The 24,394-nt window shown below is 41.0% G+C and overlaps 2 protein-coding genes across 2 annotated transcripts; one reads left to right on the top strand and one right to left on the bottom strand.

The window, feature by feature from the left end:
- Positions 1-622: 622 nt before the first annotated feature.
- On the bottom strand, positions 623-6,159 carry LOC139462023 (sulfotransferase 1B1-like). The gene is made up of 5 exons (XM_071243523.1): positions 5,997-6,159; positions 4,269-4,589; positions 2,990-3,093; positions 1,515-1,677; positions 623-744 (listed from the first exon to the last, which is right to left on the bottom strand). Exons 1-5 carry the CDS (start codon positions 6,157-6,159, stop codon positions 623-625), a joined length of 873 nt encoding a protein of 290 aa, XP_071099624.1.
- A 3,184-nt stretch (positions 6,160-9,343) lies between these two features.
- On the top strand, positions 9,344-23,829 carry LOC139462022 (N-acetylglucosamine-6-sulfatase-like). Its single transcript, XM_071243522.1, has 12 exons — positions 9,344-9,504; positions 10,051-10,110; positions 10,840-11,043; positions 11,732-11,797; positions 13,009-13,107; positions 13,525-13,695; positions 15,614-15,696; positions 16,533-16,651; positions 17,470-17,573; positions 19,671-19,883; positions 22,741-22,857; positions 23,602-23,829. Exons 1-12 carry the CDS (start codon positions 9,388-9,390, stop codon positions 23,758-23,760), a joined length of 1,512 nt encoding a protein of 503 aa, XP_071099623.1. The 5' UTR covers positions 9,344-9,387; the 3' UTR covers positions 23,761-23,829.
- Positions 23,830-24,394: the final 565 nt, after the last annotated feature.

Below are 24,394 nucleotides of genomic sequence, written 5' to 3'. Positions count from 1 at the left end.
CATACAGCTTGTTTGTTGTTTGACGCCGCTCTCAGCAATATTCCAGCTATATGACGGCGGTCTGTAAATAATCGAGTCTGAACCACACAATCCAGTGATTGACATCATGAGCATCGATCTACGAATTTGGGATACGATGGCATGCATCAACCAAGTCCGCTAGCCTGACCACCCGATCCCGTTAGCCGCCTCCGACAAGGATAGTCGCCTTAAATGGCAAGCATGGGTTGCAGAATACCTATTCTAACCCGGATCTTCACGGGTCGGCTTTGATATTGCTAATACTGGCATCACAAACCTACCTAGTCTGTAGACAACTCGGGGCAGATTAGGTTCCCAGCACCCAGACGAAAACGGAAGTTGGGAGACCTGGCTGATATTGAAAAACACCGACATTCGTGAGTCGTTCCTTATTCTAGCAACCACTTGTTTACAGTTAGGAGATTGCTTATCACGACGTAAAACAACGTTCACTCACTCACTCAATCGAATCCTCTACCTGATGTTCAAAGTCGAAACAAGATTAACAAGAACGTCAAAGTTAATGATACAACTATGGACAGTACTGATGCGAAACGGAAATTATGTTGGTGTTTAAAGGATTACTATCTTGCAGTGTAGGTCAGTCCATGGCAGAGCTGTATCGAGTCTGGAAGCGGGACCCCGACATCTTCTCCTGGTACACACGCTGGAAGTGTTCATACTCGGCCATGGTGAAGTAGTTCTTCCAGTCGCCAACCACACCTGGATTGTACATGGGGACGTTGTCTCATTAACCAATCTCATCCTGGAATGATGTGTGTGTGCGTGCGTGCGTGCGTGCGTTTGTGCGTGCGTGCGTGTGTGTGTGTGTGTGTACTAGTACGGACTTTTCCATGCTAACCCACAGAGATACCATGCCGCAGTATAACATCGATACCCCACTCCGTGTGTGTGTCTGTGTGTGTATGTGGTGTTGGTCTTTGTCTGTGTGTGTGTGTGTGTGTGTGTGTGTGTGTGTGTGTGTGTGTGTGTGTGTGTGTGTGTGTGTGTGTGTGTGTGTTTGTCTCTGTAGCTCTCTGTATCTCTCTCTCTAGCTCTCTATCTATCTATCTCCTTTATCTCTCTCTATCTATCTATCTCTCTATCTCTCGCTCTCTGTCTCTCTATCTCTCTCTCTCTCTATATATATATATATATATTTGTCTCCCTCTCTCTCTCCCTCTCTCTATCTCACTCTATGTATCTATATCTCTCTATCTATCTATCTCTCTGTCTCTATCTCTCTATCTATCATCTATATATATATATGTCTCCCTCTCTGTACCTCTCTATCTATCCCTCTTTATCTATCTCTCTATCCCTCTCTATCTATCTGTATCTCTCTATCTATCGCTCTCTCTCTCTCTCTCTCTCTCTCTTTCTGTGCTTTTGAGGAATGTAGATTGGACCTCATTATTCATATATGTTTGTGTTGTCTCAAGGAAAGTTTCAGTTGAATTTCGTCAGAGTATTTCTTTCCCAAACAAACATACCTTTACGATAATGTACAGGGACTCCTTTGTCGTGCCATGTGTATTTCCTTTTGTCGCCTCTCATCTGTCCAATGTCACACTTGGCCGCGATTGCTTCAAACAAGGTTATTTCACGGTCTAGTCCTAGAAACATCGAGAGCTTCTGTAGTTCTTGTATTGGATTCTGAAAATGAGGTTAGACGGTTAGAGGAACCAAAAGTATCTGTTATACTCCTCACACACAAAGATTAAAGTAACTTGTGGTTAACTTATTTATCAAATCGTAATAACATATTTGAATATGTGAGTGGATATAATTCAGTTCGTTGTTGTGTCGTCTATTTTTTAGTGTGACGTGTTGACTTTTCATTCTATTTTGATTTCCATATAATAAATCCTTAAGTCAACCTGTCTCCTTTGAAAATATTTATATGGATGACAATGCGGACTAAATGGATCTCTGAACAGTCTCGTCGGTCTTGGGGTATTAACAGACCCATCATTCTGGACCAAAAGAAGAGGACTGCTACTCTACGACACGCGACCAGCGCCTTCACTCTGTGACAACATTCCCGTCACTATGGCAAAGTGAACAGCCCAATCACTTTAGAACACCCTGCCACTGTTGGACAAGGCAACAGCCCCGTCAATCTAGGACAAGTGAACAGCCCCGTCAATCTAGGACAAATAAACAGATCCGTCAATCTAGGACAAGTGATCAGCCAGATCAGTCTAGGACAAATGAACAGATCCGTCAATCTAGGACAAGTGAACAGCCCCGTCAATCAAGGACAAGTGAACAGCCCCGTCAATCTAGGACAAATGAACAGCCCCGTCAATCTAGGACAAGTGAACAGCCCCGTCAATCTAGGACAAATAAACAGATCCGTCAATCTAGGACAAGTGATCAGCCAGATCAGTCTAGGACAAATGAACAGATCCGTCAATCTAGGACAAGTGAACAGCCCCGTCAATCTACGACAAGTGAACAGCCCCGTCAATCAAGGACAAGTGAACAGCCCCGTCAATCTAGGACAAATGAACAGCCCCGTCAATCTAGGACAAGTGAACAGCCCCGTCAATCTAGGACAAATAAACAGATCCGTCAATCTAGGACAAGTGAACAGCCAGTTCAATCTAGGACAAATGAACAGCCCCGTCAATATAGGACAAGTGAACAGCCCCGTCAATCTAGGACAAATGAACAGCCCCGTCAATCTAGGACAAGTGAACAGCCCCGTCAGTTTAGGACAAATGAACAGCCCCGTCAATCTAGGACAAGTTAACAGATTCGTCAATCAAGGACAAGTGAACAGATCCGTCAATCTAGGACAAGTGAACAGCCCCAACAATGTAGGACAAGTGAACAGACCATCGACCCAGCAACACTTTCACTGTCAAGTTACAAAGTATATTCGACGTTTAATCAACCCATGTCTATTCCACATGCGTGCACATCCCCACGCTGGGTCGCAGACAAAGTAAGTAATACATACCAGTTTCAGGTCTTCATAGTGGACAAAGTGGACGTTGACATAAGGATGGTCCTGAAATACCTGTTCCCATGATCTCACGTGATCAAACCACGACCTCCAGTCAACTGAAACGTTAAAGCAAGTCCGAGTTTGTAGCTAACACTTGAAAGACACCCTCTCACGATGTCTAGCGTGTTTTCTGGCCACCATATATTGCCACACATAAATTGAATATTGTGATAACTGGAACTCTGCTTCATGTAACCGATAATTGTACATTTCATTATTTCAAAATGACTACCGACAATGATTGAGAAATAAATAAATTTCTATAAGTATTAGCTTCCGCGATTGAAGCCATCAAAACAGATGCGTCACGAAGAAGTTCAGGGACAATTGAGCGACCGTGCTGCTCTAGGACAAGTGAACCACCACCGCCGCTCTATTGGCTATTGTGATTTGAAGCCTCTGATTGACCAATTAGAATCGAGTATTTCTAAATTCATGGTACCGTGTTGTTTAACAGCGTGATTTTGTCACCTATATCATAGCCGAAACATTCTCGTGTCTGGTTAGACGAATCAGTTATTGGAGGCATGAGCAACGACCTTGGATACCATGACACTAGCCAAATCACAGAACCTGACCAACTGTTCCCAACTTAAGTCGGTTCTTAGGACAATCATGTACTATCGGCTTAGTTTGATCCGAAAACTCCCGGTTTTTTTACGATTGATTTTCCAAATTTTGGATGTATTTTTGGTCACGGAATTAATTTATCAAACTTTAGTAATAATTTATGCACATTTAAGTGTTTGAGGTAAAAAAAACTGCATTTGCTAAAAATGAGAAAATGCTGTTTATCTTTGTAATATCAAGTTTGAAAATGTAAAGGAACAGAAGTCCATAAGCATCACATATGGTCAGTCTGTTTCTCAAATAAAACATTCATTGAATGAGGGATGAATTTGGTTAACAATCATTTTATGTAAAATGCTACTTAGATAAGTCCAAAACATGCAAGACGAACGTTCTGACAACTTTCATAACACTTTCTTAGATAGATCTCCCCAACATTGAAATATAGCAATGTCAAAAAGAGTTTTGTCCTTTGAAAGTTAGAAACACTTAAAAAGAAGCTAAAACTAAGGACATTACATATTATATAATTCAAATTAAATGAAAATACCTCATGAAAATACCCTAAAAGCAATGCATATATGGCCGACGTATGTGATGATATCTATGACTAAACAATTAACGCAAACATTCCTCATTGCCATGATAATGTTAACTGTACCTTTTCCTTCTAGAAACATTGGAAACCAATCCTGCCATTGTCCCATGTAGTCATAGTGACTGTATGAGGTATGCATATTGTACCAAGACACGGCAACATCTTTAGGATCTCTGATAAGATAGATTACCCGGCATGCCCCTGTTTTGAGAGCTTCCGGTAGCATCTGAGACTGCAGGTGCGTGTTTAGCACCCGCGGAGATGGTATTGCTTCTAGAGTGGGGATATCAGAGAACTCGATCATGTTATCTTCCTTCTTCTTTGGAATTGTGACGTCATTGTTATTGAGTAACATGCTGACCAGTTCAAAAAGCCAGTGGGTACCTGGAAAAAAACAACCAGGGTCACTAAAAGCAAAGTGAGTGAGTTAGTTGGGTTTTACGCCGCCTTTAGACATATTCCAGCAATATCACGACGGGGACACCAGAAGTGTCCTTCACACACATGTACATATGTGGGGAACGAACCCGGGGCTTCGGCGTGACAAGCGAACGCTTTAACCACTAAGCTACCCATCGCCCCACATAAAGCATACTAGCCAACAAGAACAATACACACATGAGAAAAAGTAATAAAAGTTTAAAGGTCGAAACTGGATAATGATCAAAATATAGAGATGAAACTTTCGATGTTCTGAGCCACTACACAACATATTGCATAGCAACACTGAAGGCGCCGGAATTCGCTGTCCAGAGTTGCGCCACTTTAGAATCCGATGATCGTGGATTCGAAAATCAGATTTTTCCTACTCGATCTATCAGACGCCAGTGCTTGTGATGGTCATCAAAGCGGTAAATGTTCACGACCTGGGCCCACTTGCACAAAGCAGTCTTAGCGCTAAGATCGTTTTGTGCAAGTGGGCCCTGCACCTGTTTTGGCTTTCTTTGCTCCTTCAATTAACTGAAATACTGTTCAAGGAGGTGGTAAACCAACCTCACACACTCACTGTGCTGCCCTTATTTTGACGACCTTCTTTCTTCTTTCACATATTGTTTTCATTTAACCATTGCTGAAATATTTCCATGGGTTGAAATAGTAGGGAATTAATACAGAGTAAGTAGGCTTAAACTCCCGTATTAGCATACATTCGCATTGTACCCATGTTGGGATTCGAAAATGGATCTTCGATATGAAGAGCAATGTATTGAATACTGTCCTATCCGGTGAGGTGAGCTGAGGGGAGGAGAAATGAAATAGGGTTTAATTAAACCTCGAGTACAAGATATTGCAACTGATGAACAAAAGATGGAAAACACTTGATAATTGTATTTGACCCAAAACTTACTAGTATCTAAAACCTCAAACAATGCAAACGTAAGGTCCAAAACACAACTATGATACCGGTATCAAATATATCACCGCAGTTGTCTGTTGACGCGCCTGCCCCTGTGTTTGTGGCTCCTTGTACAAGCCTGGCTTTACAGTGGCAGGCCAAGGAGATACCATGCCGCAGTTTAACATGGATATTACGATCAGACACAGTATGCTGACTCCAGTCCTTGTTTTATCCCCTTAATGCTGAGCATCAGCCTACAACAAGTACTATCTTTTACCGCACTAAGGTATGACGCGGCCGAGGTATAGAACCATCGGCAGGGCAGACGCTCTATCCAATGGACCACGGAGGTGGTTACTGGCCTGTGAAGCCATACACATGAATAAGTTAAGTGTTTGTCCGAAATGACAATTGTCACTGGTTCATTGGATATATTCATAAACATATTGTCTAACCTGATCTCATCCAGTTTATGATAATTACATCATCTTCTCGAATGTGCAGTTTGTGACATCCTCTAAATACATCTTCCTGGAAAGGGGGAGGTAACCAATACCCATCGATGTCACGAAAACTAATACAGTTGCCCCCCTTGTCGGGTACCCGGATGATGGACATTTTGCCGAACTAATATGCGCAAACCTGGAAAATCAAATGGAAAAATTGATTAATTTCGCCACAACAGACCCACTACTGGGCGCCTTGTTCACACACGTAGTTGGCCGATTTCTCGTAGACAGATTCGAGGACAGCAATGGATAAGCATACATTGGTGGGATAAAGTCAAAGGGGCCTCAAACACATACTAGGTCAAAACAGCCTCATACATTTTTTATGGTTTATATATCTACTCAGGTCATAACACAAATCTTTAACAATATACCAATTAACTTGAACAATGGCCATGGTGTGTTTATTTAAGGCTTAGGGAAAGTTTAAAATAGGAATGAGGAAAGAACGAACTATACACTGGTTACATTTTTTTTTATATTGAAGAATGCTCTGAAATACCATAGTAAACATTAATTTTACAGTTGTAATGGCATTGGTCTTTAATACTTCTTGGGTCTCTCGAACCTCGGAAACGTAAATATATAACATCATAAAATAAGAACATTTAGGAACCATTATATTATATTACATTACATTACATTATACCTTGATACCGGTGGATCATTATGGGCATCGGAGGCTTTCGTCATGACTCTCAAAGAAGTTATTAAAAACTAACACTATTTATGACAGTTATTTATAGTTTTTAATGTGTTCTTTTGACCAGGATTTGTGACCTTTTTGATTAGGGTGTCCGTGGCCCTTTCAACCTGTGACCCTTTTCACCTGTTCCCTACATCAGTTTCGAATGACAAGAAACAGAGGACTAGCTACGTGAAGAGAACTTCACTGGAGCATTTGTTGGATGATTGTTTGATATTATCAAAACTTGGCACTTAGCAAACTTTGAGTAGTATCGAAATACGCGCCTGTGAGCATCCAAGCTGTAACTCGGTGCTATATAAATAAATAATATTTATTGCATTTGTTTATGAAGTAAACATGTTCTGGCGCAATTAACAAACCAGAGCAGCTAATATAAACCTGAAATGGCATACATGCCATAACTTGGTCATGGCATCAGCGGTAGAATTCCTTACCACGGAATCTCGCAATGACGTAACAGCGTGCGTGTATGAACAGTTTTTTACAAATAACGTTTAATTATGTATTTTACACTCTTACAATGTTTTCAAAATACTTACATCAATATCAGGTATTTAATTGCCTAATGTTCTTACCATTCACATTACAGGGTTAACGTCCTTATACAGATGACCGGTGTTTCACAACCCAGGAACCAGTAAATGCCTGATGGAAATCTCTAGTTGATAACGTGATGAGCATTGGGATGCTTAGTCACGGAAACGTGCGAGGAGGTACCTGTTGATGACCTGAATCGTACATGGCAATTTAAGATATAACCTCGTCTGAATTTAAAATGCAAAGACCACGTGATGGAATGAGGTAATTAAAGCTACGGTTTTCGTGTTGTAATGTTCACACGTGAAACTGTTCAAAAGCCCGGATATTCTTTCACGAAAGGTTTAGTATTCATACAACTGGTTTGAAAATATATCACCGAGTGAATTAACAATAACGTCTTATTGTGTTTACTTTTCAAATACCCGATTACATATAAAAGTCCAAATCTGTTATTTAAATTTGGTCGGGGTGCATCCCGCCTTCGGGGTCCAAGTCCACGTATGAACAATATCAACAATTGAGTATACTGGCTGTGTATGTCTAACTTGTTCATGTTGTCAATCACTGGTTCGCGCGCCACAGGATGTCGAGGTATAGCATGCCCCAGCATAAAACACCATTTACTCCTTCGTTAAATGAAACCGTAAAACGCATATCTTTTTAATAATAAATCACTCTCTCCTGTTGGCGCGCGTTGGCGTGAATGAAGTAGTGACCATGCTTCACGTCATGATAGTTAACATTTGTCGCCACTCGTCGCTTTCCGTAACCCGCATTCGGCTTCTTCCGTGAAGACACGAATAGCCAATTACCGATTATGGAAACACAATAAACACTTGTCAATGTTTTAAAGTGTTCAGGGGTTAATCCTTCTTGAGTGACGGTGACTAGACAGAACATTATCGACAGTCGCCACCACCTTATTTTCCGGGACACGGTTGACCCAGTCATCTTAGGTGCCGAAACCCATTGTGCAGAGTTGCGTCCCTTGGGCGCGCAGAATCCTAAGATCGTTGGTTTGAACCCAGGTTCGTCCTAATTTTTTATTTGGCAGCACCGTACTCATGTTCATGGGTTTCACCAAAGTGTTTGATATCTAAGACATTGCATTACTTTCGACTGCAGCTTTCTCCCACATTAAACAGCGTTTCGGAATATATATAATATTATATACTTGGTAGTAGTAATACATGCATTTGTGGTTTTACTTCAGCTCAACTTAAATGCAAGTATCACTATACTACTAAAATGGTAGTGACTAAGTCTATCCTAATATGTCTTGGGCATACAAATGCCTAGAACAAACAAGCCACACCCAGTTGTTCGTGCGGAGTGTTGACACCTCAGATGCACGTCTGCGTGTTGACATCACATCACAATCACGCGATACAAAATCATGCCTCTCAAACTGAAGTGTACTCGGAATTCTAAATATAGCACAGGAATTTACCTTGTTACGACCAACGTCCGAACTAAAAGTTACTCTCAGAGTTTCACTTTACTCTTAGCTAAAAGTCACTCTCAGGGTCATTATGATTACATTCCTAAGTGTAGCTCTTAGCTAAGAACTGTTTTAGCGAGTTAAGAGTATTCTTAAGAAAAATCTGAGAATTTTTATGAATACCGCACCAGGGATCGCATCTGGGGGTCATAAACATAAACAGACGTCAGGTCAGAATGACGTCACACTAGAAACGACGTCATAGCTGACGTCATTCGACCAAGTGTTTTTTCCGCTGTTGCGACTTGCTGTCCGAATAGGTAAAACACTAAAATTCGACTCTGTATGTCGACAACGTCTTCGGTAATAAATAGAGCATTATATATCATTACATACTCGTATCGTTAACATAGTATGGCATGAACACTTATATGATATCCTCTATTTATGATTACAGTCACCGCATCACAGTCAGGTTGATACTGCAGGTGACAACACTATAGTCCACACACGTGTGAGTAATATTCAGAAACAAGAGTCCCTAAACTAGATAGTCACGACTGCGTGATTCTGATAAGATTACAATAAACTAGATCACATCTGGGTCGTTTTTTCAACAGGCAGATTTTCCAGCAAAACTTGCAACAATGAAACTAACTGCCGCTATATTTCTGCTTCTTATGGTATCCGTGTATTGCTCAGCTCAAACTCCAAATATCGTGTTTATCCTGACGGATGATCAAGACACCGAGATTGGTGGCATGGTGAGTAGTTGTAGTGTACTTGAATTATGTCCTGAAGGCACTGCAGTAGCGAACATGATTGGACAAATTCTTATCAATATGGCGTTTTACAACCTCAAACACACGAGCTTTTTCCGATTTATAAAGCCTTGAGTTTCAATTTTCGCTTTTAGACAAAAATGAGTTGGTGAAAACTCTGTGACCTCATAAGAGAATTTCGATGAAAAGGAACCGTAAAATTTTGAGAGTTACAAAAACAGACACATTGCGGTCGACTGATTATTTGCAATTCGCATCAATGATATAATTGTAAACCACGACTATTTTGCTCTCAGGTTTTTGTTTTTTGCCAATGTTTGTAATTAAAATATGAGTCAAGTTCCAATATAAATGAAAGGGTTGTTTATGAATATAAACCTGAAATGGCATACATGCGAGTGCTTGTGTTAAGGTCGCATGAATAACTTGATCATGGCATCACTGTTGGTCAAGGACCTGTCTGCATCGTTCGTTGAGATACAATGATATTAGATGTTATTAAATAAAAAATGTTTGGGCATCTTTCAGACACCACTGGAGAAAACAAAACGACTCATCGGTGATAATGGTATCACTTTCCTAAATATGGTACGTAGCATTAAGGAGGGTGCCAGACAGAAATTCTTTATCTTCCAATAATTGGAGAGTTCTTATTATTATTGATAGTCAGCATCATTGACACCTTCTTTTATAGTTCAGCGTTGTCTGACTGTCTAGAACATGACTTTTATATTATCATTGCACGACGCCCGTGTACAGTACTATTTCTGCTCGGGCATGTTTATTCAACACTTGTACTTGTACATATAACCGCAGTTATATCATCTCTGCATTCACCAACAGCACGAAAAATAAGTTCAACGATACACAGAAAGTAATCATTTTGAAGATGAAATAAGTGTTTCATTCAGAACGCCAGTATCTATAGTATGGAGAAGCGTTGGGTAACCTTTACAGTATATGTTTATGTCATAAGTGATGTTGATAACACTCTCTTCGGGCAAATAAATGTTCATTATGAGCATGTTAAAGATAATGCTACCCTTGACATTGTTCAGTAAATTTATTAAAACAATTTAACCCAGGTCCCCAGAACTCAGGTTCCCCCTCTTGCTTGTCGTAAGAGGCGACTAAATGGATCGCGGGTGGTCAGGCTCGATGACGTCATTAATTGCGTTTCATCGTATCCTAATTGGGCCTATAGATGCTCATTGCCAGTCACTGACCCAGAATTAATTATTTACAGACAGTCGTCATATACCTTGTATGCGGCGTTAAACAACAAATAAGTAAAATCTACAGAAATCTTGATTGCAGTTTGTCACAACACCGATTTGCTGCCCAAGCCGTGCCAGTATTTTCACGGGGAAGTATCAGCATAATCACCGGACGTTGAACAACACAGTCGATGGTGGCTGCAGCAACACTGCTTGGCAGCAGACAGAAGAACATCAGGCGTTTCCGGTTCATCTCCAGACACAAGGATATGATACATTCTTTGCTGGGAAATATCTTAATCAGGTTACTACTGTATCTACTACACTGATCTCTCGCTATCGCAAAGTCTGGATAATAATTGACAACATAATTATCCACCGTTAGATAACCGTTGTACGAGACAAGCGAACGTCGTTTAGACAATTGTATATTTCCTTAACTTTGCGGTCACCAAAGCAAATGGTTATATAATACTTTTGAGGTACATAATCAATTCTAAATATCTCCGTTTACGGAAAGAGGTTTCATTTTCATAAGGCGAGAGTTGTGTTTTACGCCGCTAAAACACGATTCCAGTTTCATCTCGGTTTTTAATTTGATGTGGGTGGAAATTCTTTTCCAGAATATGTAATACAGTGAAACCCTGTTGGTCCTGCCGAACGATTACTAATTGAAACATCTATACAGTGAATTACGGTTAATTCTGATTGCCCTCTTGCCGGGCAATTACTGTTATGGACGTTATGAAATTAAAGCGATATTAGAGCATACCCATGATTCATTATTCCGTATACTTATTACTCCGGACAAATCAACAGAAACGGTAGGGGTTTCACATGTGGACAAATGGACATTCTGTACCAATGACAACTTTCTTTTCCATTGTTTTTAACGATATCGAACAAATTGTATCCTCGGACACGATGCTATAATACGTTAATCTTCCTGATGCAGTTTAGTAATGTCCCACATCTGTGTTTGTCTCTGACAGTATGGCATGGATACGGTAGGGGGTGTCGGACACGTCCCCCCAGGGTGGAGCTCCTGGGTCGGGCTGGTAAGTGAATATAGTGTCACCGCTTCATGTATGTAAATAAATATAAAGTGGCAATCTATTGAATCATGTTTACGTATGTGTCCTGTTTGCAATATGTTTGTTGAAGATGAATATCATTTCGTATTGATCTGTAAACATTATACTGAGCTGCGTAAAGTTTACTTTCCAGAACTGTATTGGAAGTTTCCAACTATATATGAATTCAAAAAAATATTGTGTACAACTCAGGATGAGTTATTAAAACGTCTGCAATATTAGGTATATTATGCGTATAAACAAAGACAAGAAGTCGTAAAATCTATGTAATGTGCTTCACATTGTATTGTTGTCACTGCATTTTCTTGTATATGGGGCAAAGGCCTACACACAAATAAACTAATTTTGACTTTGACTCACTTAAAGTGAGAGAGTGAGATGGGTTTAACGCCGTTTTGAAAGTTTTTACAGTTATGTCACAGCGTGTCAGCTTAATTTGGTAGTAAAGCCCGACGTGATGCATGTCTTAGACGTTTACCACTTCGGTGAAACCCACAAGCACGGGTATGGTGCTGACAAACCTAGAAACATAATCGGGGCGAACCGGGACTAAAACCCATGATCCTACTTCAGGGTTCTGGCGTGCCAAAAGGGACGCAACTCTGTAGAGCGAATTATACGCCTGGACAACCCGTGCCCCTAAACTAATGATATATACTAATACTAATAAACTAGTAATAATCAGCCAACACTGGACATAATTAACACATATATAAACGGCAAATTGAATGTAGTCATATTTCGAGCTCTGGACGTTGCTAATAAAACATAAAGTAATATTTGTCTTCTCACATATGACGTAATGAATCTTCAATGTCGCTTACCATGTCGTCTGAGGCACCGCAAAATGTTTTGCTGAGTTGCGTCCCTTTTGCGTGCAATAATCATATGAGCATAGGTTTGAATCCTAGATTATCTGATTCCACTACTACTGGTTTTACTGTACAAACCTAGATTTCCTCCACCCTGGCACCATAACCCTGTGTCCTTCATAAACAGAATGATGTCTAAACTGTAATCGACAAGCCCAAAAAGGCATCCTCACATCCGTTTGGGAAATGCAGGTTCTATGACTTTCTTGGTTACAAATAAGCAAAAAGCCCGAAGCGAGCGGGGAGCAGAAACATAATACTATATTTTCGGCCTAACCCTTCTCTGTTTGTTTCTATTTGTAGGTGGGCAACTCGGTGTATTACAACTACACACTATCTGTCAATGGAACAGCAGAAACCCATGGTCATGACTATACCAGTGATTATTTAACAGACGTCATTGTAAGTTAAACGACCCTGTGGTACCCTGCAACATATGCTGGTTTTAAGAGGCGAAGTAACGGATCGTGTGATCGGGCTCGGTGACTCAAACGATGTCGTGCCGTCGTACCTTTGCGGCGTGGAGCGCTGCCCATGATATCAATCACTGGATTGTATGGTCAAGGCTCGAATATTTACAAACCGCCGTCATATAGCTGCAATATTGCTGAGTGCGACGTTTAACAACGAAGAGAGAAAGAAAACAAACAGAAAGTTACGTTGTGGGCCATTCTGTGTTTGTCCAGCAAGATTCAAAATTATATTTCCTATAGTTAACATTGTATTTCAAAACCAGGATATCACCGATATCCTAAAAGTTCTTTCAAAAAGGAATATTAAACCTATTTTATTTGATGCAGGTGTATGTTTGATTTATAGCATAAACGCGCCAAGGAGTTCCTGGGAGACAAGACAAATGACAGTTCCCCGTTCTTCATGATGCTGTCCACTCCCGCCTGTCATGACCCCTGGGAGCCGGCTCCACAATATGAGAACAACTTCCCAGACATACAGGCTCCACGGTTTGGATCCTTCAATACTCACGGAAAGGTAACATTTACAACAAAACTTTGCAACACACACGTGTATGCACGTCGCTAGGTAAGTGCAATAATCTTGAACGCGACGTTAAAACCTATTTCACCTCAGCTGAAACTTTCTTTGTAGTTTTGCTCCAGTTTTAGAATAGTGTTTCATATTCACCCGGTAATGGTCAAGGTATGGATGTACACCAAGAAACATTGACTCTTGATTTTTCAGTCAAAGTAAACAATGTTCAAGTTATAACACCGCGCTTTGTTGGTACCGATAGGCAACAATGTTGCAGTCATATCACAGTGGCTTGATGATACCCACAGTCAACACTATTGCCGTTATTTCACTGTAGCTTGATGATACCCACAGTCAAAACTAATTTAGTTATATCACTGTGGCGTGTTGATACCCACAGTCAACCATATTGTTGTTATATCACTATGGCCTGTTGATACCCACAGTCAACAACACTGTCGTTATATCACTGTGGCTTGATGATAACCATACTCAATAATATTGCCGTTATATCACTTTGGCATGTTGATACCCACAGTCAACAATATTGCCGTTATATCACTGTGGCTTGTTGATACCCACAGTCAACAACATTGTCGTTATATCACCATTGCCTGTTGATACCCACAGTCAACACTACTGTCGTTATATCGTTGTGGCGTGATGATACCCATGATCAACAATATTGCCGTCATATCACTTTGACCTGTTGACACCCAAAGTCAACAACATTGTCGTTATATCACTGTGGCTTGATGATTACCATACTCAATAATATTGTCGTTATATCACTGTGGCTTGTTGATACCCACACTCAACAATATTGCCGTTATATCACCATGGCCTGTTGATACCCACAGTCAACAACATTGTCGTTATATCATTGTGGCTTCATGATTACCATACTCAATAATATTGTCGTTATATCACTATGGCCTGTTGATACCCACAGTCAACAATATTGTTGTTATATCACTTTGACCTGTTGATACCCACAGTCAACAATATTGTTGTTATATCACTTTGACCTGTTGATACCCACAGTCAACAACATTGTCGTTATATCACTGTGGCCTGATGATTACCATACTTAATAATATTGTCGTTATATCACTGTGGCTTGTTGATACCCACAGTCAACAATATTGCCGGTATATTTCTATGGCCTGTTGATACCCACAGTCAACAATATTGTTGTTATATCACCATGGCCTGTTGATACCCACAGTCAACAATATTGTTGTTATATCACTATGGCCTGTTGATACCCACAGTCAACAATATTGTTGTTATATCACTATGGCCTGTTTATACCATCAGTCAACAACATTGTCGTTATATCTCCGCGGCTTGATGATACCCACAATCAACAATATTGTCGTTATATCACTGTGGTTTGATGTAACCACAATCAACAATATTGTCGTTATATCACTGTGGCTTGTTGATACCCACAGCCAACAACATTGTCGTTATATCACTGTGGCTTGTTGTTACCCACAGTCAACAACATTGTCGGTATATCGCTGTGGCTTGTTGTTACCCACAGTCAACAATATTGCCGCTACATCTCCGCGGCTTGATGATAATGTGACCAGGCTGGTTGAGTGTGTGTCGTCGACGTAGGCCGTAACTCATAATATCAATGACTCTTTCGCCTGGTCCAGACACCAGATTATTTACAGGCCGTCATCTTAGGAGCTGGAATGATGTTATGAGAGGCGTTAAATAACAAACAAACAAACAGTACGGGAAAATTCGTTCGTATGTGTGCATATTTCGTTCGAACATTTTCTGTTATCCCTTCCAGATCCCCCAAACCATGGATATTATGGATCAATCAACACTGAAAAGTGTTAACAATATGTTAACGCAAAAGAATAAGTTTACCTTATGTCTAATCTTTATTTATGTTAAGGGAAAGCACTGGCTTATTCAGCAAGCTATAACGCCCATGGACAACGACACTATCGCCTTTGTTGATGACGTGTACAGAAGAAGGTACGTTCCTTACAATTGTTCTTGGTAGTTCAACAAACTTGAGAAGACCAGGTTAGACCTTGTCATAAAGTGCACACACTTGAATTGCAGATTCATCTACATATACGTTTCACTGTTATTGTTTCTTTGTGTATTCCGAGAGATGGCGTATCATCGTTCTCCGATGGCAAGGGGTGTTGTTTCTGCTTGGTATTCCAGACCCAAAGATTATTTACAAGCCCCAATTATATTGCTTACTGCTACAAAAATCAACAGACAAGGCCACCTCCGTTGTCTAGTGGTAGATCGGAAGGCCTGTGGTCCGATTCCCTGCCGCGTCATAGCAAAATACGTTAAAAGATGGTACTGGGCTCGACATACAGGCGATTAAAAGGACTGACTAGTATACTTTGTCTGAGAGTTGTATCTGTGTTAAAATGCGGCATGGTGTCTCAGTGGGTAAGCATGGAAATGGAACACACACACACACACACACACACACACACACACACACACACACACTAACACTAACACTAACACTAACACTAACACACACACACACACACACACACACAAACTAACACACACACACACACTAACACTAACACACACACACACACACACACACACTAACACTAACACACACACATTAACACACTAACACTAACACTAACACTAACACTAAAATGTTGCTAAATAAGTGCTATAATCTTGAACGCCACGTTAAACACCATTTTACACCACTTCAACAGATGAACTAAGAATTGATTTTACTTGATATTAATATGCGTGCATATCAGTTCAACTGTTAATTACGAACACTTGTACTTTCCTTATGGACATTTGTGCATTTCAAGATGGCGGACACTTCTCTCGGTTGATGACATGGTGGAAGATTTAGTGAACACGCTGGATGCTAAAGGACTCCTCGCTAACACCTTTATCTTCTTCTCCTCCGACAACGGCTACCACACAGGTATGCTTGAATTAAAACTGTTATAGGCTAACGCTGTGGTTCTTGGGAGTGTAATAGAGAAATGACTATGAAAGGTATTTTAGCGCGATAAGACATTTCATTATGCGTAATTCGAATTGATAAAAAAACACTATTGTATCAAGGATTGAAAATTTATCTCCGACTGACGCTTACATTATATATAACTACTGAAGATATGTTTCTAAGTAAAATTGACCGCCTGCGCCTCTGAATGCTGGTGTAGTGGATAGAACGTCTGCCCGGAGAGCGGAAGGTCGTACGAAAAGGGGGTAATTGTGGTTAACCTGCCTGGCTTTTGGAATTAAGGGGATAATACAAGGACTGGCCGGCTCTAAGTGGAGTATCCATGTTAAACCTATGCATGGTATCTTATATCAACCGGGACAGTTCCATGTGTCTGTCTTAGTGCAAGAGCTAATCTGATCCCGTTAGTCGTTCCCTACGACAAGCAGGAGGCCAACTCTCTAACACGGTAACTTCAAGGGACCATGGCCCATTTAAGAAATGGAGCCCAACTGCAAGTCTTTTGTTTGGAACTAACATAATCTGTATTAGATTTTAGTTAATGATCGTCAAGGTGAAATATCATTGACACATTTGTCCCATTCGTCCATCTGCAATGTTTCGTTCCGATGGTCGTGGGTTTGAATCCAAGACTCACCCTGACTAATAGCCACCAAAGTGATGGAACTTGAATCACGTGAAACACATATGACAGTGAAATAATCGTATACCCTAGTTCCCCTCACCTCACCTCACCTCACCTCACCTTATACAACAGTGTACTGTCCACCTAGGTCAGTTCTCGATGCCGACTGACAAACGTCTCCTGTACGAGTTCGATGTCCGAGTTCCCTTGTTGGTTCGAGGCCCCGGAGTTGCAGCAGGGTCAAAGAACGAGGTGAGAAACTACCATTTGCTTACAGGTTTTCGTATAGCGCATGTACATTAACTTTATGAAGAAATTGTTACGAGTTGATTTCCAAGTCTGAAGGTTAACCAATAAATAGAACGTACAGAACTAAATTGAGAAATCAGTAAATAACCACACAATACCAATGTATGATTAACAAATCACATTGAAACACACAGAAATAGGTTCACAATCGTAGAAGACAATACAGTGGGTCAAATGTGTGGTAGCAACAAGAAATAAGGCTGCACTCACGAATTTCCAGAATGAATCATGAGTGCTTTAAGTGAGGCAGGTGCACCGTTCTTGAATCCAGGAAACAGTGTTGGAAACAGGCACACTAGTCGGCGCTTTTAGATAGGTACCCCGTCCGCACTGGACAAGTAGATAAGTCACAAGTTAGATCGTAAAATGCCTTGAATGGCCCTCGTCAAACAACTCCTCACAGCGGAGCTCTCTAATCCGGGAGGGAAAAGTGTCAAACGGAGTTTGCAATCACAACACCTAAGGGAGGTTACTCCGGGAGGTAGATATGCAAGCTGCCGCGTGCCACCCTAAAACTCGAGATTTTACGAACGCCTCAAATTTGCTGCCACTAAGAATCATTAGAAATAAACTTACAAAAGAAAAGTTACAATATATACTGCCACATACCAAATATCCTCATGAGTTTAAGAGCAAACGTGCTATGCCTTTGCATGGTATTAAGAAAGGGGGAGTATTTTATCCGTTACTTAGCCAGGCATGTTCCTAAATCAAAGGCCCGTGAAGATACGGAATAGAATAGGTCTTCAGCAACCCATGCATGCCGTAAAAGGCGACTATGCTTGTCGTAAGAGGTGACTAACGGGATCGGGTGGTCAGACTCGCTGACTTGGTTGATGCATGTCATCGTATCCAAATTGTGTGGATCAATGCTCATGATGTCATTCACTGGATTGTCTGAGACAGACTCTATTATTTACAGACCGCCGTCATATAGCTGGCTGGAATATTGCTGAGTGCAGCGTTAAACTACACACAAACAAACCTAAATCAAAATAACAATGATGAAACAGTGTAATACTTGTACGTCACCACAAATATGCGAGTAATGTTGATAGAAGTTCGCATGACACGTTTTCATAAAGAGCCACTTTGTTTAAGTGTGAATGGACTTTTGCACCACCTGTGGAACTAATTTTGAACAAAATTGCCCGGTGTCTTGATGGACATCGTACAGTTATTATAATTGTGACTTGTATACGTATCATGTGTCGTACGTAAATAGATACTCGCAAACAAGAAATCAACATCCCTTGATTGGCCAGCCATTACTCAAATGTTTAAATGTCAATCGTAGCGTGAATCCAGCTGATTTTCTAACCTATGATTATGACCTGAACTTATAGGTTACGACACCTAACGTGATTTACAAGAGAAAGACAAAGGTGTAACATAGGCCCAATTGATAGTATATGGAAAGTAGACTTTAAACCTAACAAAGTCGCAGATTCAGGATAGACACGGCCACTAGTTCGTTAGTCAGAGACTAGTCACAATCAAGACGGACTAGTTGTATACCCCAAAATCTAGTTATTTTACGTAATTACCAGTCCGAAATTAGGTGCGGACTAGTTGGATACGACCAATGGTGTCTGTCCCTGAGAAATAATTGTGCTATTTTCAATAAATGTGCTAAAACAATAAAGGTCAAGGTCAAATCTCCGATAATGGCTTTTTAAACTGGTGTTTACACCAGCACAAGAATGGATATGAACTTTTATTTTGGACAATTGTATGAAATTATTAATAAAAAATAAGGACATTGAATTGTATTTATATGTTTGAAGAATAAGTGAGTGAGTGAGTGAGTATGATTTTAAGCCGCTTTTAGCAATATTCCAGCAATATCACGGAAGGGGACACCAGAAATGAGCTTCACACATTGTACCCATGTCGGGAATCGAACCCGGTTCTTCGGCGTGACGAGCGAACGCTTAACCACTAGGCTACCTGACCACCCCTGAAGAATAAGAATTGTTTGATTAAACCAAATTTGTACTGTCGCAATAACAGAGCCTTTTACACATCCTCTATGTACAGGAAAACGTCCTCAACATAGACTTTGGACCGACATTTGTGGAGTTGGCAGGTGGTCATGTTCCAGACACTATGGATGGGATGTCTTTGGCGTCGGTGTTGCACAACACCAGGGATGATTCGGTGCCGTTCAGGACGGAGTTTCTCACTGAGTACCAAGGGGAGACCAACATCAATATATTCTCCTGCTCGCAATGGGAGAACCAAGGAATGGCGGTATGGGTACAACTGCACCTTACTTCTTTAATGTCACTTAAGTCCAGTGTTATACATACACTCTCCTACGAATAGTTCTTTACGGTCAATCTAGTACCTCTGTCACAGGCTATTCAAAAAATTACAAAGGGGTTTCATCTATTTCATTTTTGAAAAGTCAACACATTTAGGTAAGAATATGTCATGAAATCATTTACTTTCATTGAGCAAATATCCTAAAACATGAACAATTATTTCCATTTGTGTGTTAAACCTTTGCTTACAATGGTTGGACGGGTCCACGTACACTGGACCCCAACGGATAGCTAGAGATACGGTCACTTTCTATATGTACAGATGTTGTGTCATACTTCTCAACGTCGGAATTGTGGTAGCATATCTTAATAATTATGAACAGATTAAAATAAAAAATGCAGCAAAGAGGGTTTGGGTGATCCTGGCACAGTCAGACTGGTTAGGTTCATCATCAGCTCAGGGCCCTTGCCCCCTCTACACGCAGCCCAGACAGCGAATGGGACTTCTCCCAAGAATCGCTGCCTAGTCAAACCCACCCAGAACTTTTCGGAGAATGTGAAGACTCCCCAACACATCAGCCTTCTGCATTACCTAGATTGTCAAAGGGCTGTATTCCTGGGAGCAAACCCGGGTACTCTCCCAATATCAGTCAACAGATTGGGAGGTACCAAACCTAAGGCACCGAGAACAATGGGGAATAGGACAACTTGATACTTTGGATGCATGCGTGACGTTTCGAAAGCGAGGTCCGCACATTTGCTATGTTTTCCTCAATCTTGTGTCAATCACATTAGTGTCAAAAGGGACTGAAAATTTCAATGATATAAATTATTTCATTGGATTTATAAAAAAAATGACAAGATCAGGTTTGTTGGCCTGGATACGTCTGAGGCTGAATACGGGTCTATTCCAAAGAATTTTGTATTTATCATTTTCCATGACGCCCTCTACATATTCCGGGTCGTACCATGGATGGACCTCTGTGTCAAAACCACAAGCATTGCGAAGACGGTAATGAAAGGATCGAGCCACTCCATCAGGCCGCTTGTGATACTGTGTTTGTGCCAAAGCTGGGCTTCCGCTGACAATGGGTTGGACAGTCTCATTAAATTCATTACATTATTTACATTTCATATTTACATTTTGATGCAAAATCTTACATTGACGGTTTCGTTTGGAAGTGACTGGTCCTGACAGAAAGCCTTCTGTGTCACTTTTCAGGCCAGCTGACTTCATCCATGTGAAGGACACTGCAGGGTTGCTGATCTCCTCAACACACTGCACATAAAATCGATGCAGTGGTCGCCTCTCCTGAGTCTGGGCCGATTTGATATGGCACTTCGCTTGGTTGACACTCATTTCTGTACCGTCCAGCAGTACAGAACTAGGGGCGGTCGGGTAGCCTAGTGGTTAAAGCGTTCGCTCGTCACGCCGAAGACCCGGGTTCTATTCCCGACATGGGTACAATGTGCGAAGCCCATTTCTGTTGTCCCCCGCCGTGATATTGCTGGAATATTGCTAAAAGCGGCGTAAAACCAAACTCACTCACTCAGTACAGAACTAGCAACAAAATCAACAATGACATTGAGAGTATGTCCCACATACTTGGCTCGTTTAAGAAAACTGTTGAATGCCTTGTTTACATCATGAGTCGTGACATGTTTCACAAGAAGATCATCAGACAAATAAATGTGTGCAAAAGTGCTTAATACAATTCTATCATGAAGAGCCCCAACGTTTATCAAACCACGCCCTCCCATAATGCTTGGTAAATATACGCGATTGAGGGAAGAGCGAGGGTGGTGGGATGTATTGTCTGACAGGATTCTTCGTGTGAGGGTGTCAGTACCCTGAATTTCATGTTTCGTCCAATCAACTGCACTAAAATAATATGAATAGATGGGTATAGCATAAGTGTGTGTGGCTTTAACTTTATTGAGAGCGTTAAGCTCTGAACTCCAGATTTCCCTAGGTCTACATTTGTACTCTGCCCAAAGTCTTTCCTTGATATGGGCATTCTAGAGCTTGTCCCTAACCTGGATCCCTAAGTACGTTGTGGAAGATGGTCAATAACAACCTCCCCCCCCCTCCCCCCCCCCCAAGTAAACTTACTGATCCTCCCTCTTCTACCTTGCCACGTTTCAGATGATGAATGTTGCATTTGTCGAGTCCAAAGGACATGCCAATATCATTAGAAAAGGACTCGACAAAGAGAATCTGTTTTTTAGTGTGGATCCTCCACTGGCAAAAAGTTCAAGGCCATCCATGTAAAGGAGGTGAGTAAGGGGTGTTGGGGATGAGTGCTGAGGAGGTCCCGGATGATAACCTTCCTTTTTGCTGAGCAAAAAGCTTAAAGAATTTTATGACAAACAGAAAAGCAAAGGACTAAAAGAATAACCCTGAAATATTCCTCTTCTCATAGAAATGGATTCCGAAGTAACTACCTGCCCCTGCGAATACATCTGAAGTTGAGTTGACTAGCAATTCATTAAAGACTAAAACAAGTAGTCGCTCGGGGAGGTCAGTCCATTCCAATGACTTCAAAATCAATTCGTGAGGCACAGAATCATAAGCATTGAGGTCACGTTGGTAAGCTTTAGCTTCTTCAAGGATCATTTTCTGAACTAGCAATAGATCCTTGCAACCCCAACATCCCTTTCTTGCTGCTTTCTGCTCCATGTGAATAATGTCATTGGAAGCACAGTATGGTTACACAAGATCTGTAAGACACCCTGTAAATAGTTTGTATTGTGTATTCAGACAAGTAACAGGGCGGAAGTTTTTGGGATCATTCAAATCACCTTTCTTTGGGAGAATTATTATTATAATTATTATCATTCAGTACTGTCCCGTGTGGGCCCATTGCGTGTGTGAAGACTCCTGGAACAACACCTACACGTGCATCAGACGGAGTGACGGAGAACAGAATATGAAATTCTGCCAGTTCGCCGATAGTGAGGTAAAACCTAGACAGGACCATGTTGCTATTTCAGTATGATTCATAACGTCAACGGCAGAGAATAATCAGTCTCGTTTATCTGCCGGAACAGATTTCATTGCGCGTAAAAGACAAAAAAGTAGTGAAAATTATATGTTATGAATGGATCTCAGAAAATCTGTGATGACACCAAGTGTTAGCGAAAAGGGTAAGCATGCTCTTACAGGAGCAAAACGTCAATTGTCTGAAAGTGTTTTAAACAATCCAACATACAGCAACAACAAAAATTTGTGACAAAATAAATAATATTTTTACGAAGTATTTTAATGCTTTCGGAACACACTTATGATAATGAATTTATAAGATACGTAACTTGGGACGTATAATATTAGGCTGATTGTAGTCTAATTAAACTAAAAAAGATGGTGTAAATTAGCATTTGGTTTCTATTTCATTACAAAAGTCATCGCAACCAACCACTTACGTTCTAGTCCTTTTTTCCATATCCAGTTCACTGCGGTAATGTTTCGGACATCCATATTTGACAACATTTACCCCAATCCCGTGTTTAGCGTACCATATTCTCACACATTTTATTGATATTAATATGATTCCATTCATATAATTGTCACCACTATTTTGCCATTTACTCCCAATGGAATCTGCTCGGCAGATATTCGAGACTGGATATTCTTTTGCGTTGACGTTTAATATTTCCGCAGCCTGTATTTGTGCTCTGATGCCAACTGTCACCGTTTCTTTCAGAGTTTTGAGGAGATGTATGATCTGAGCCGCGACCACTATGAGCTGATGAACATCGCTAAGTCTCACCCCGAGGAGAGATCCCAGCTTCTGGATGCCATGTCTCGCCTCGTGGCTTGCAATGGCGCCTCATGCCGTTCTTCGCAAGCAAATCTCAGTTGAATTGTGTGGGATCTATCGAGGTATATCTATAGTGTAATGAACATTTTGTGAATGAATAAAGGACGAACAAACTGGTATTACTCTTTTTATTACAAGTCTTTTCTGTAAAAATGTATTTAGATCCTGAACACCAAATTAAACATGTTCCTTGTCCCGTAGACCGCCTCCGTGGTCTAGTAGTAGAGCGTCCGCAACTAAGTACTGCAATATGATTGCTTACATTTCAATTGCCCCTAGCTACGCCCCTGTCCTCCCAGAACAAACTGAAATACTGTTTAAACCGGCGTTACAACCTAGGCGAGTACGTGTATAGTGCTGAGTTTCTTGCACGACTAAGGCATCTAACTCAGAAACGACTGAAAAACCCATTCACGGCAGCTTTGAGGTCATCGTTGCCGTCATGGCCTTTTCCACGAAGGTGTTCTTTCAGTTTAGGAAACAGGTGGAAATCACTTGGTGCCAAGACTGGCTAGTGTAGAGGGTGAGGAAGCTTTTCGAGCCAACATTGTCGCACAGTCGAGAGGTCCAGACCTAGGGTCATTATCAAGGCTTGTTCTCTGAGCCTTAAAGAGCTGCCCAACGTTTAACAGTGGAATAGCTAGGGTACTTATCCAAATACACTTGTGACATGCGG

Source organism: Haliotis cracherodii, unplaced genomic scaffold (assembly GCF_022045235.1).
Source record: "Haliotis cracherodii isolate W230 unplaced genomic scaffold, xgHalCrac1.p SCAF_15, whole genome shotgun sequence".
Lineage (NCBI taxonomy): Eukaryota > Metazoa > Mollusca > Gastropoda > Lepetellida > Haliotidae > Haliotis > Haliotis cracherodii.
The sequence above is the reverse complement of the archived record's forward strand: the minus strand, read 5'-3'. Positions and strand labels throughout refer to the sequence as shown.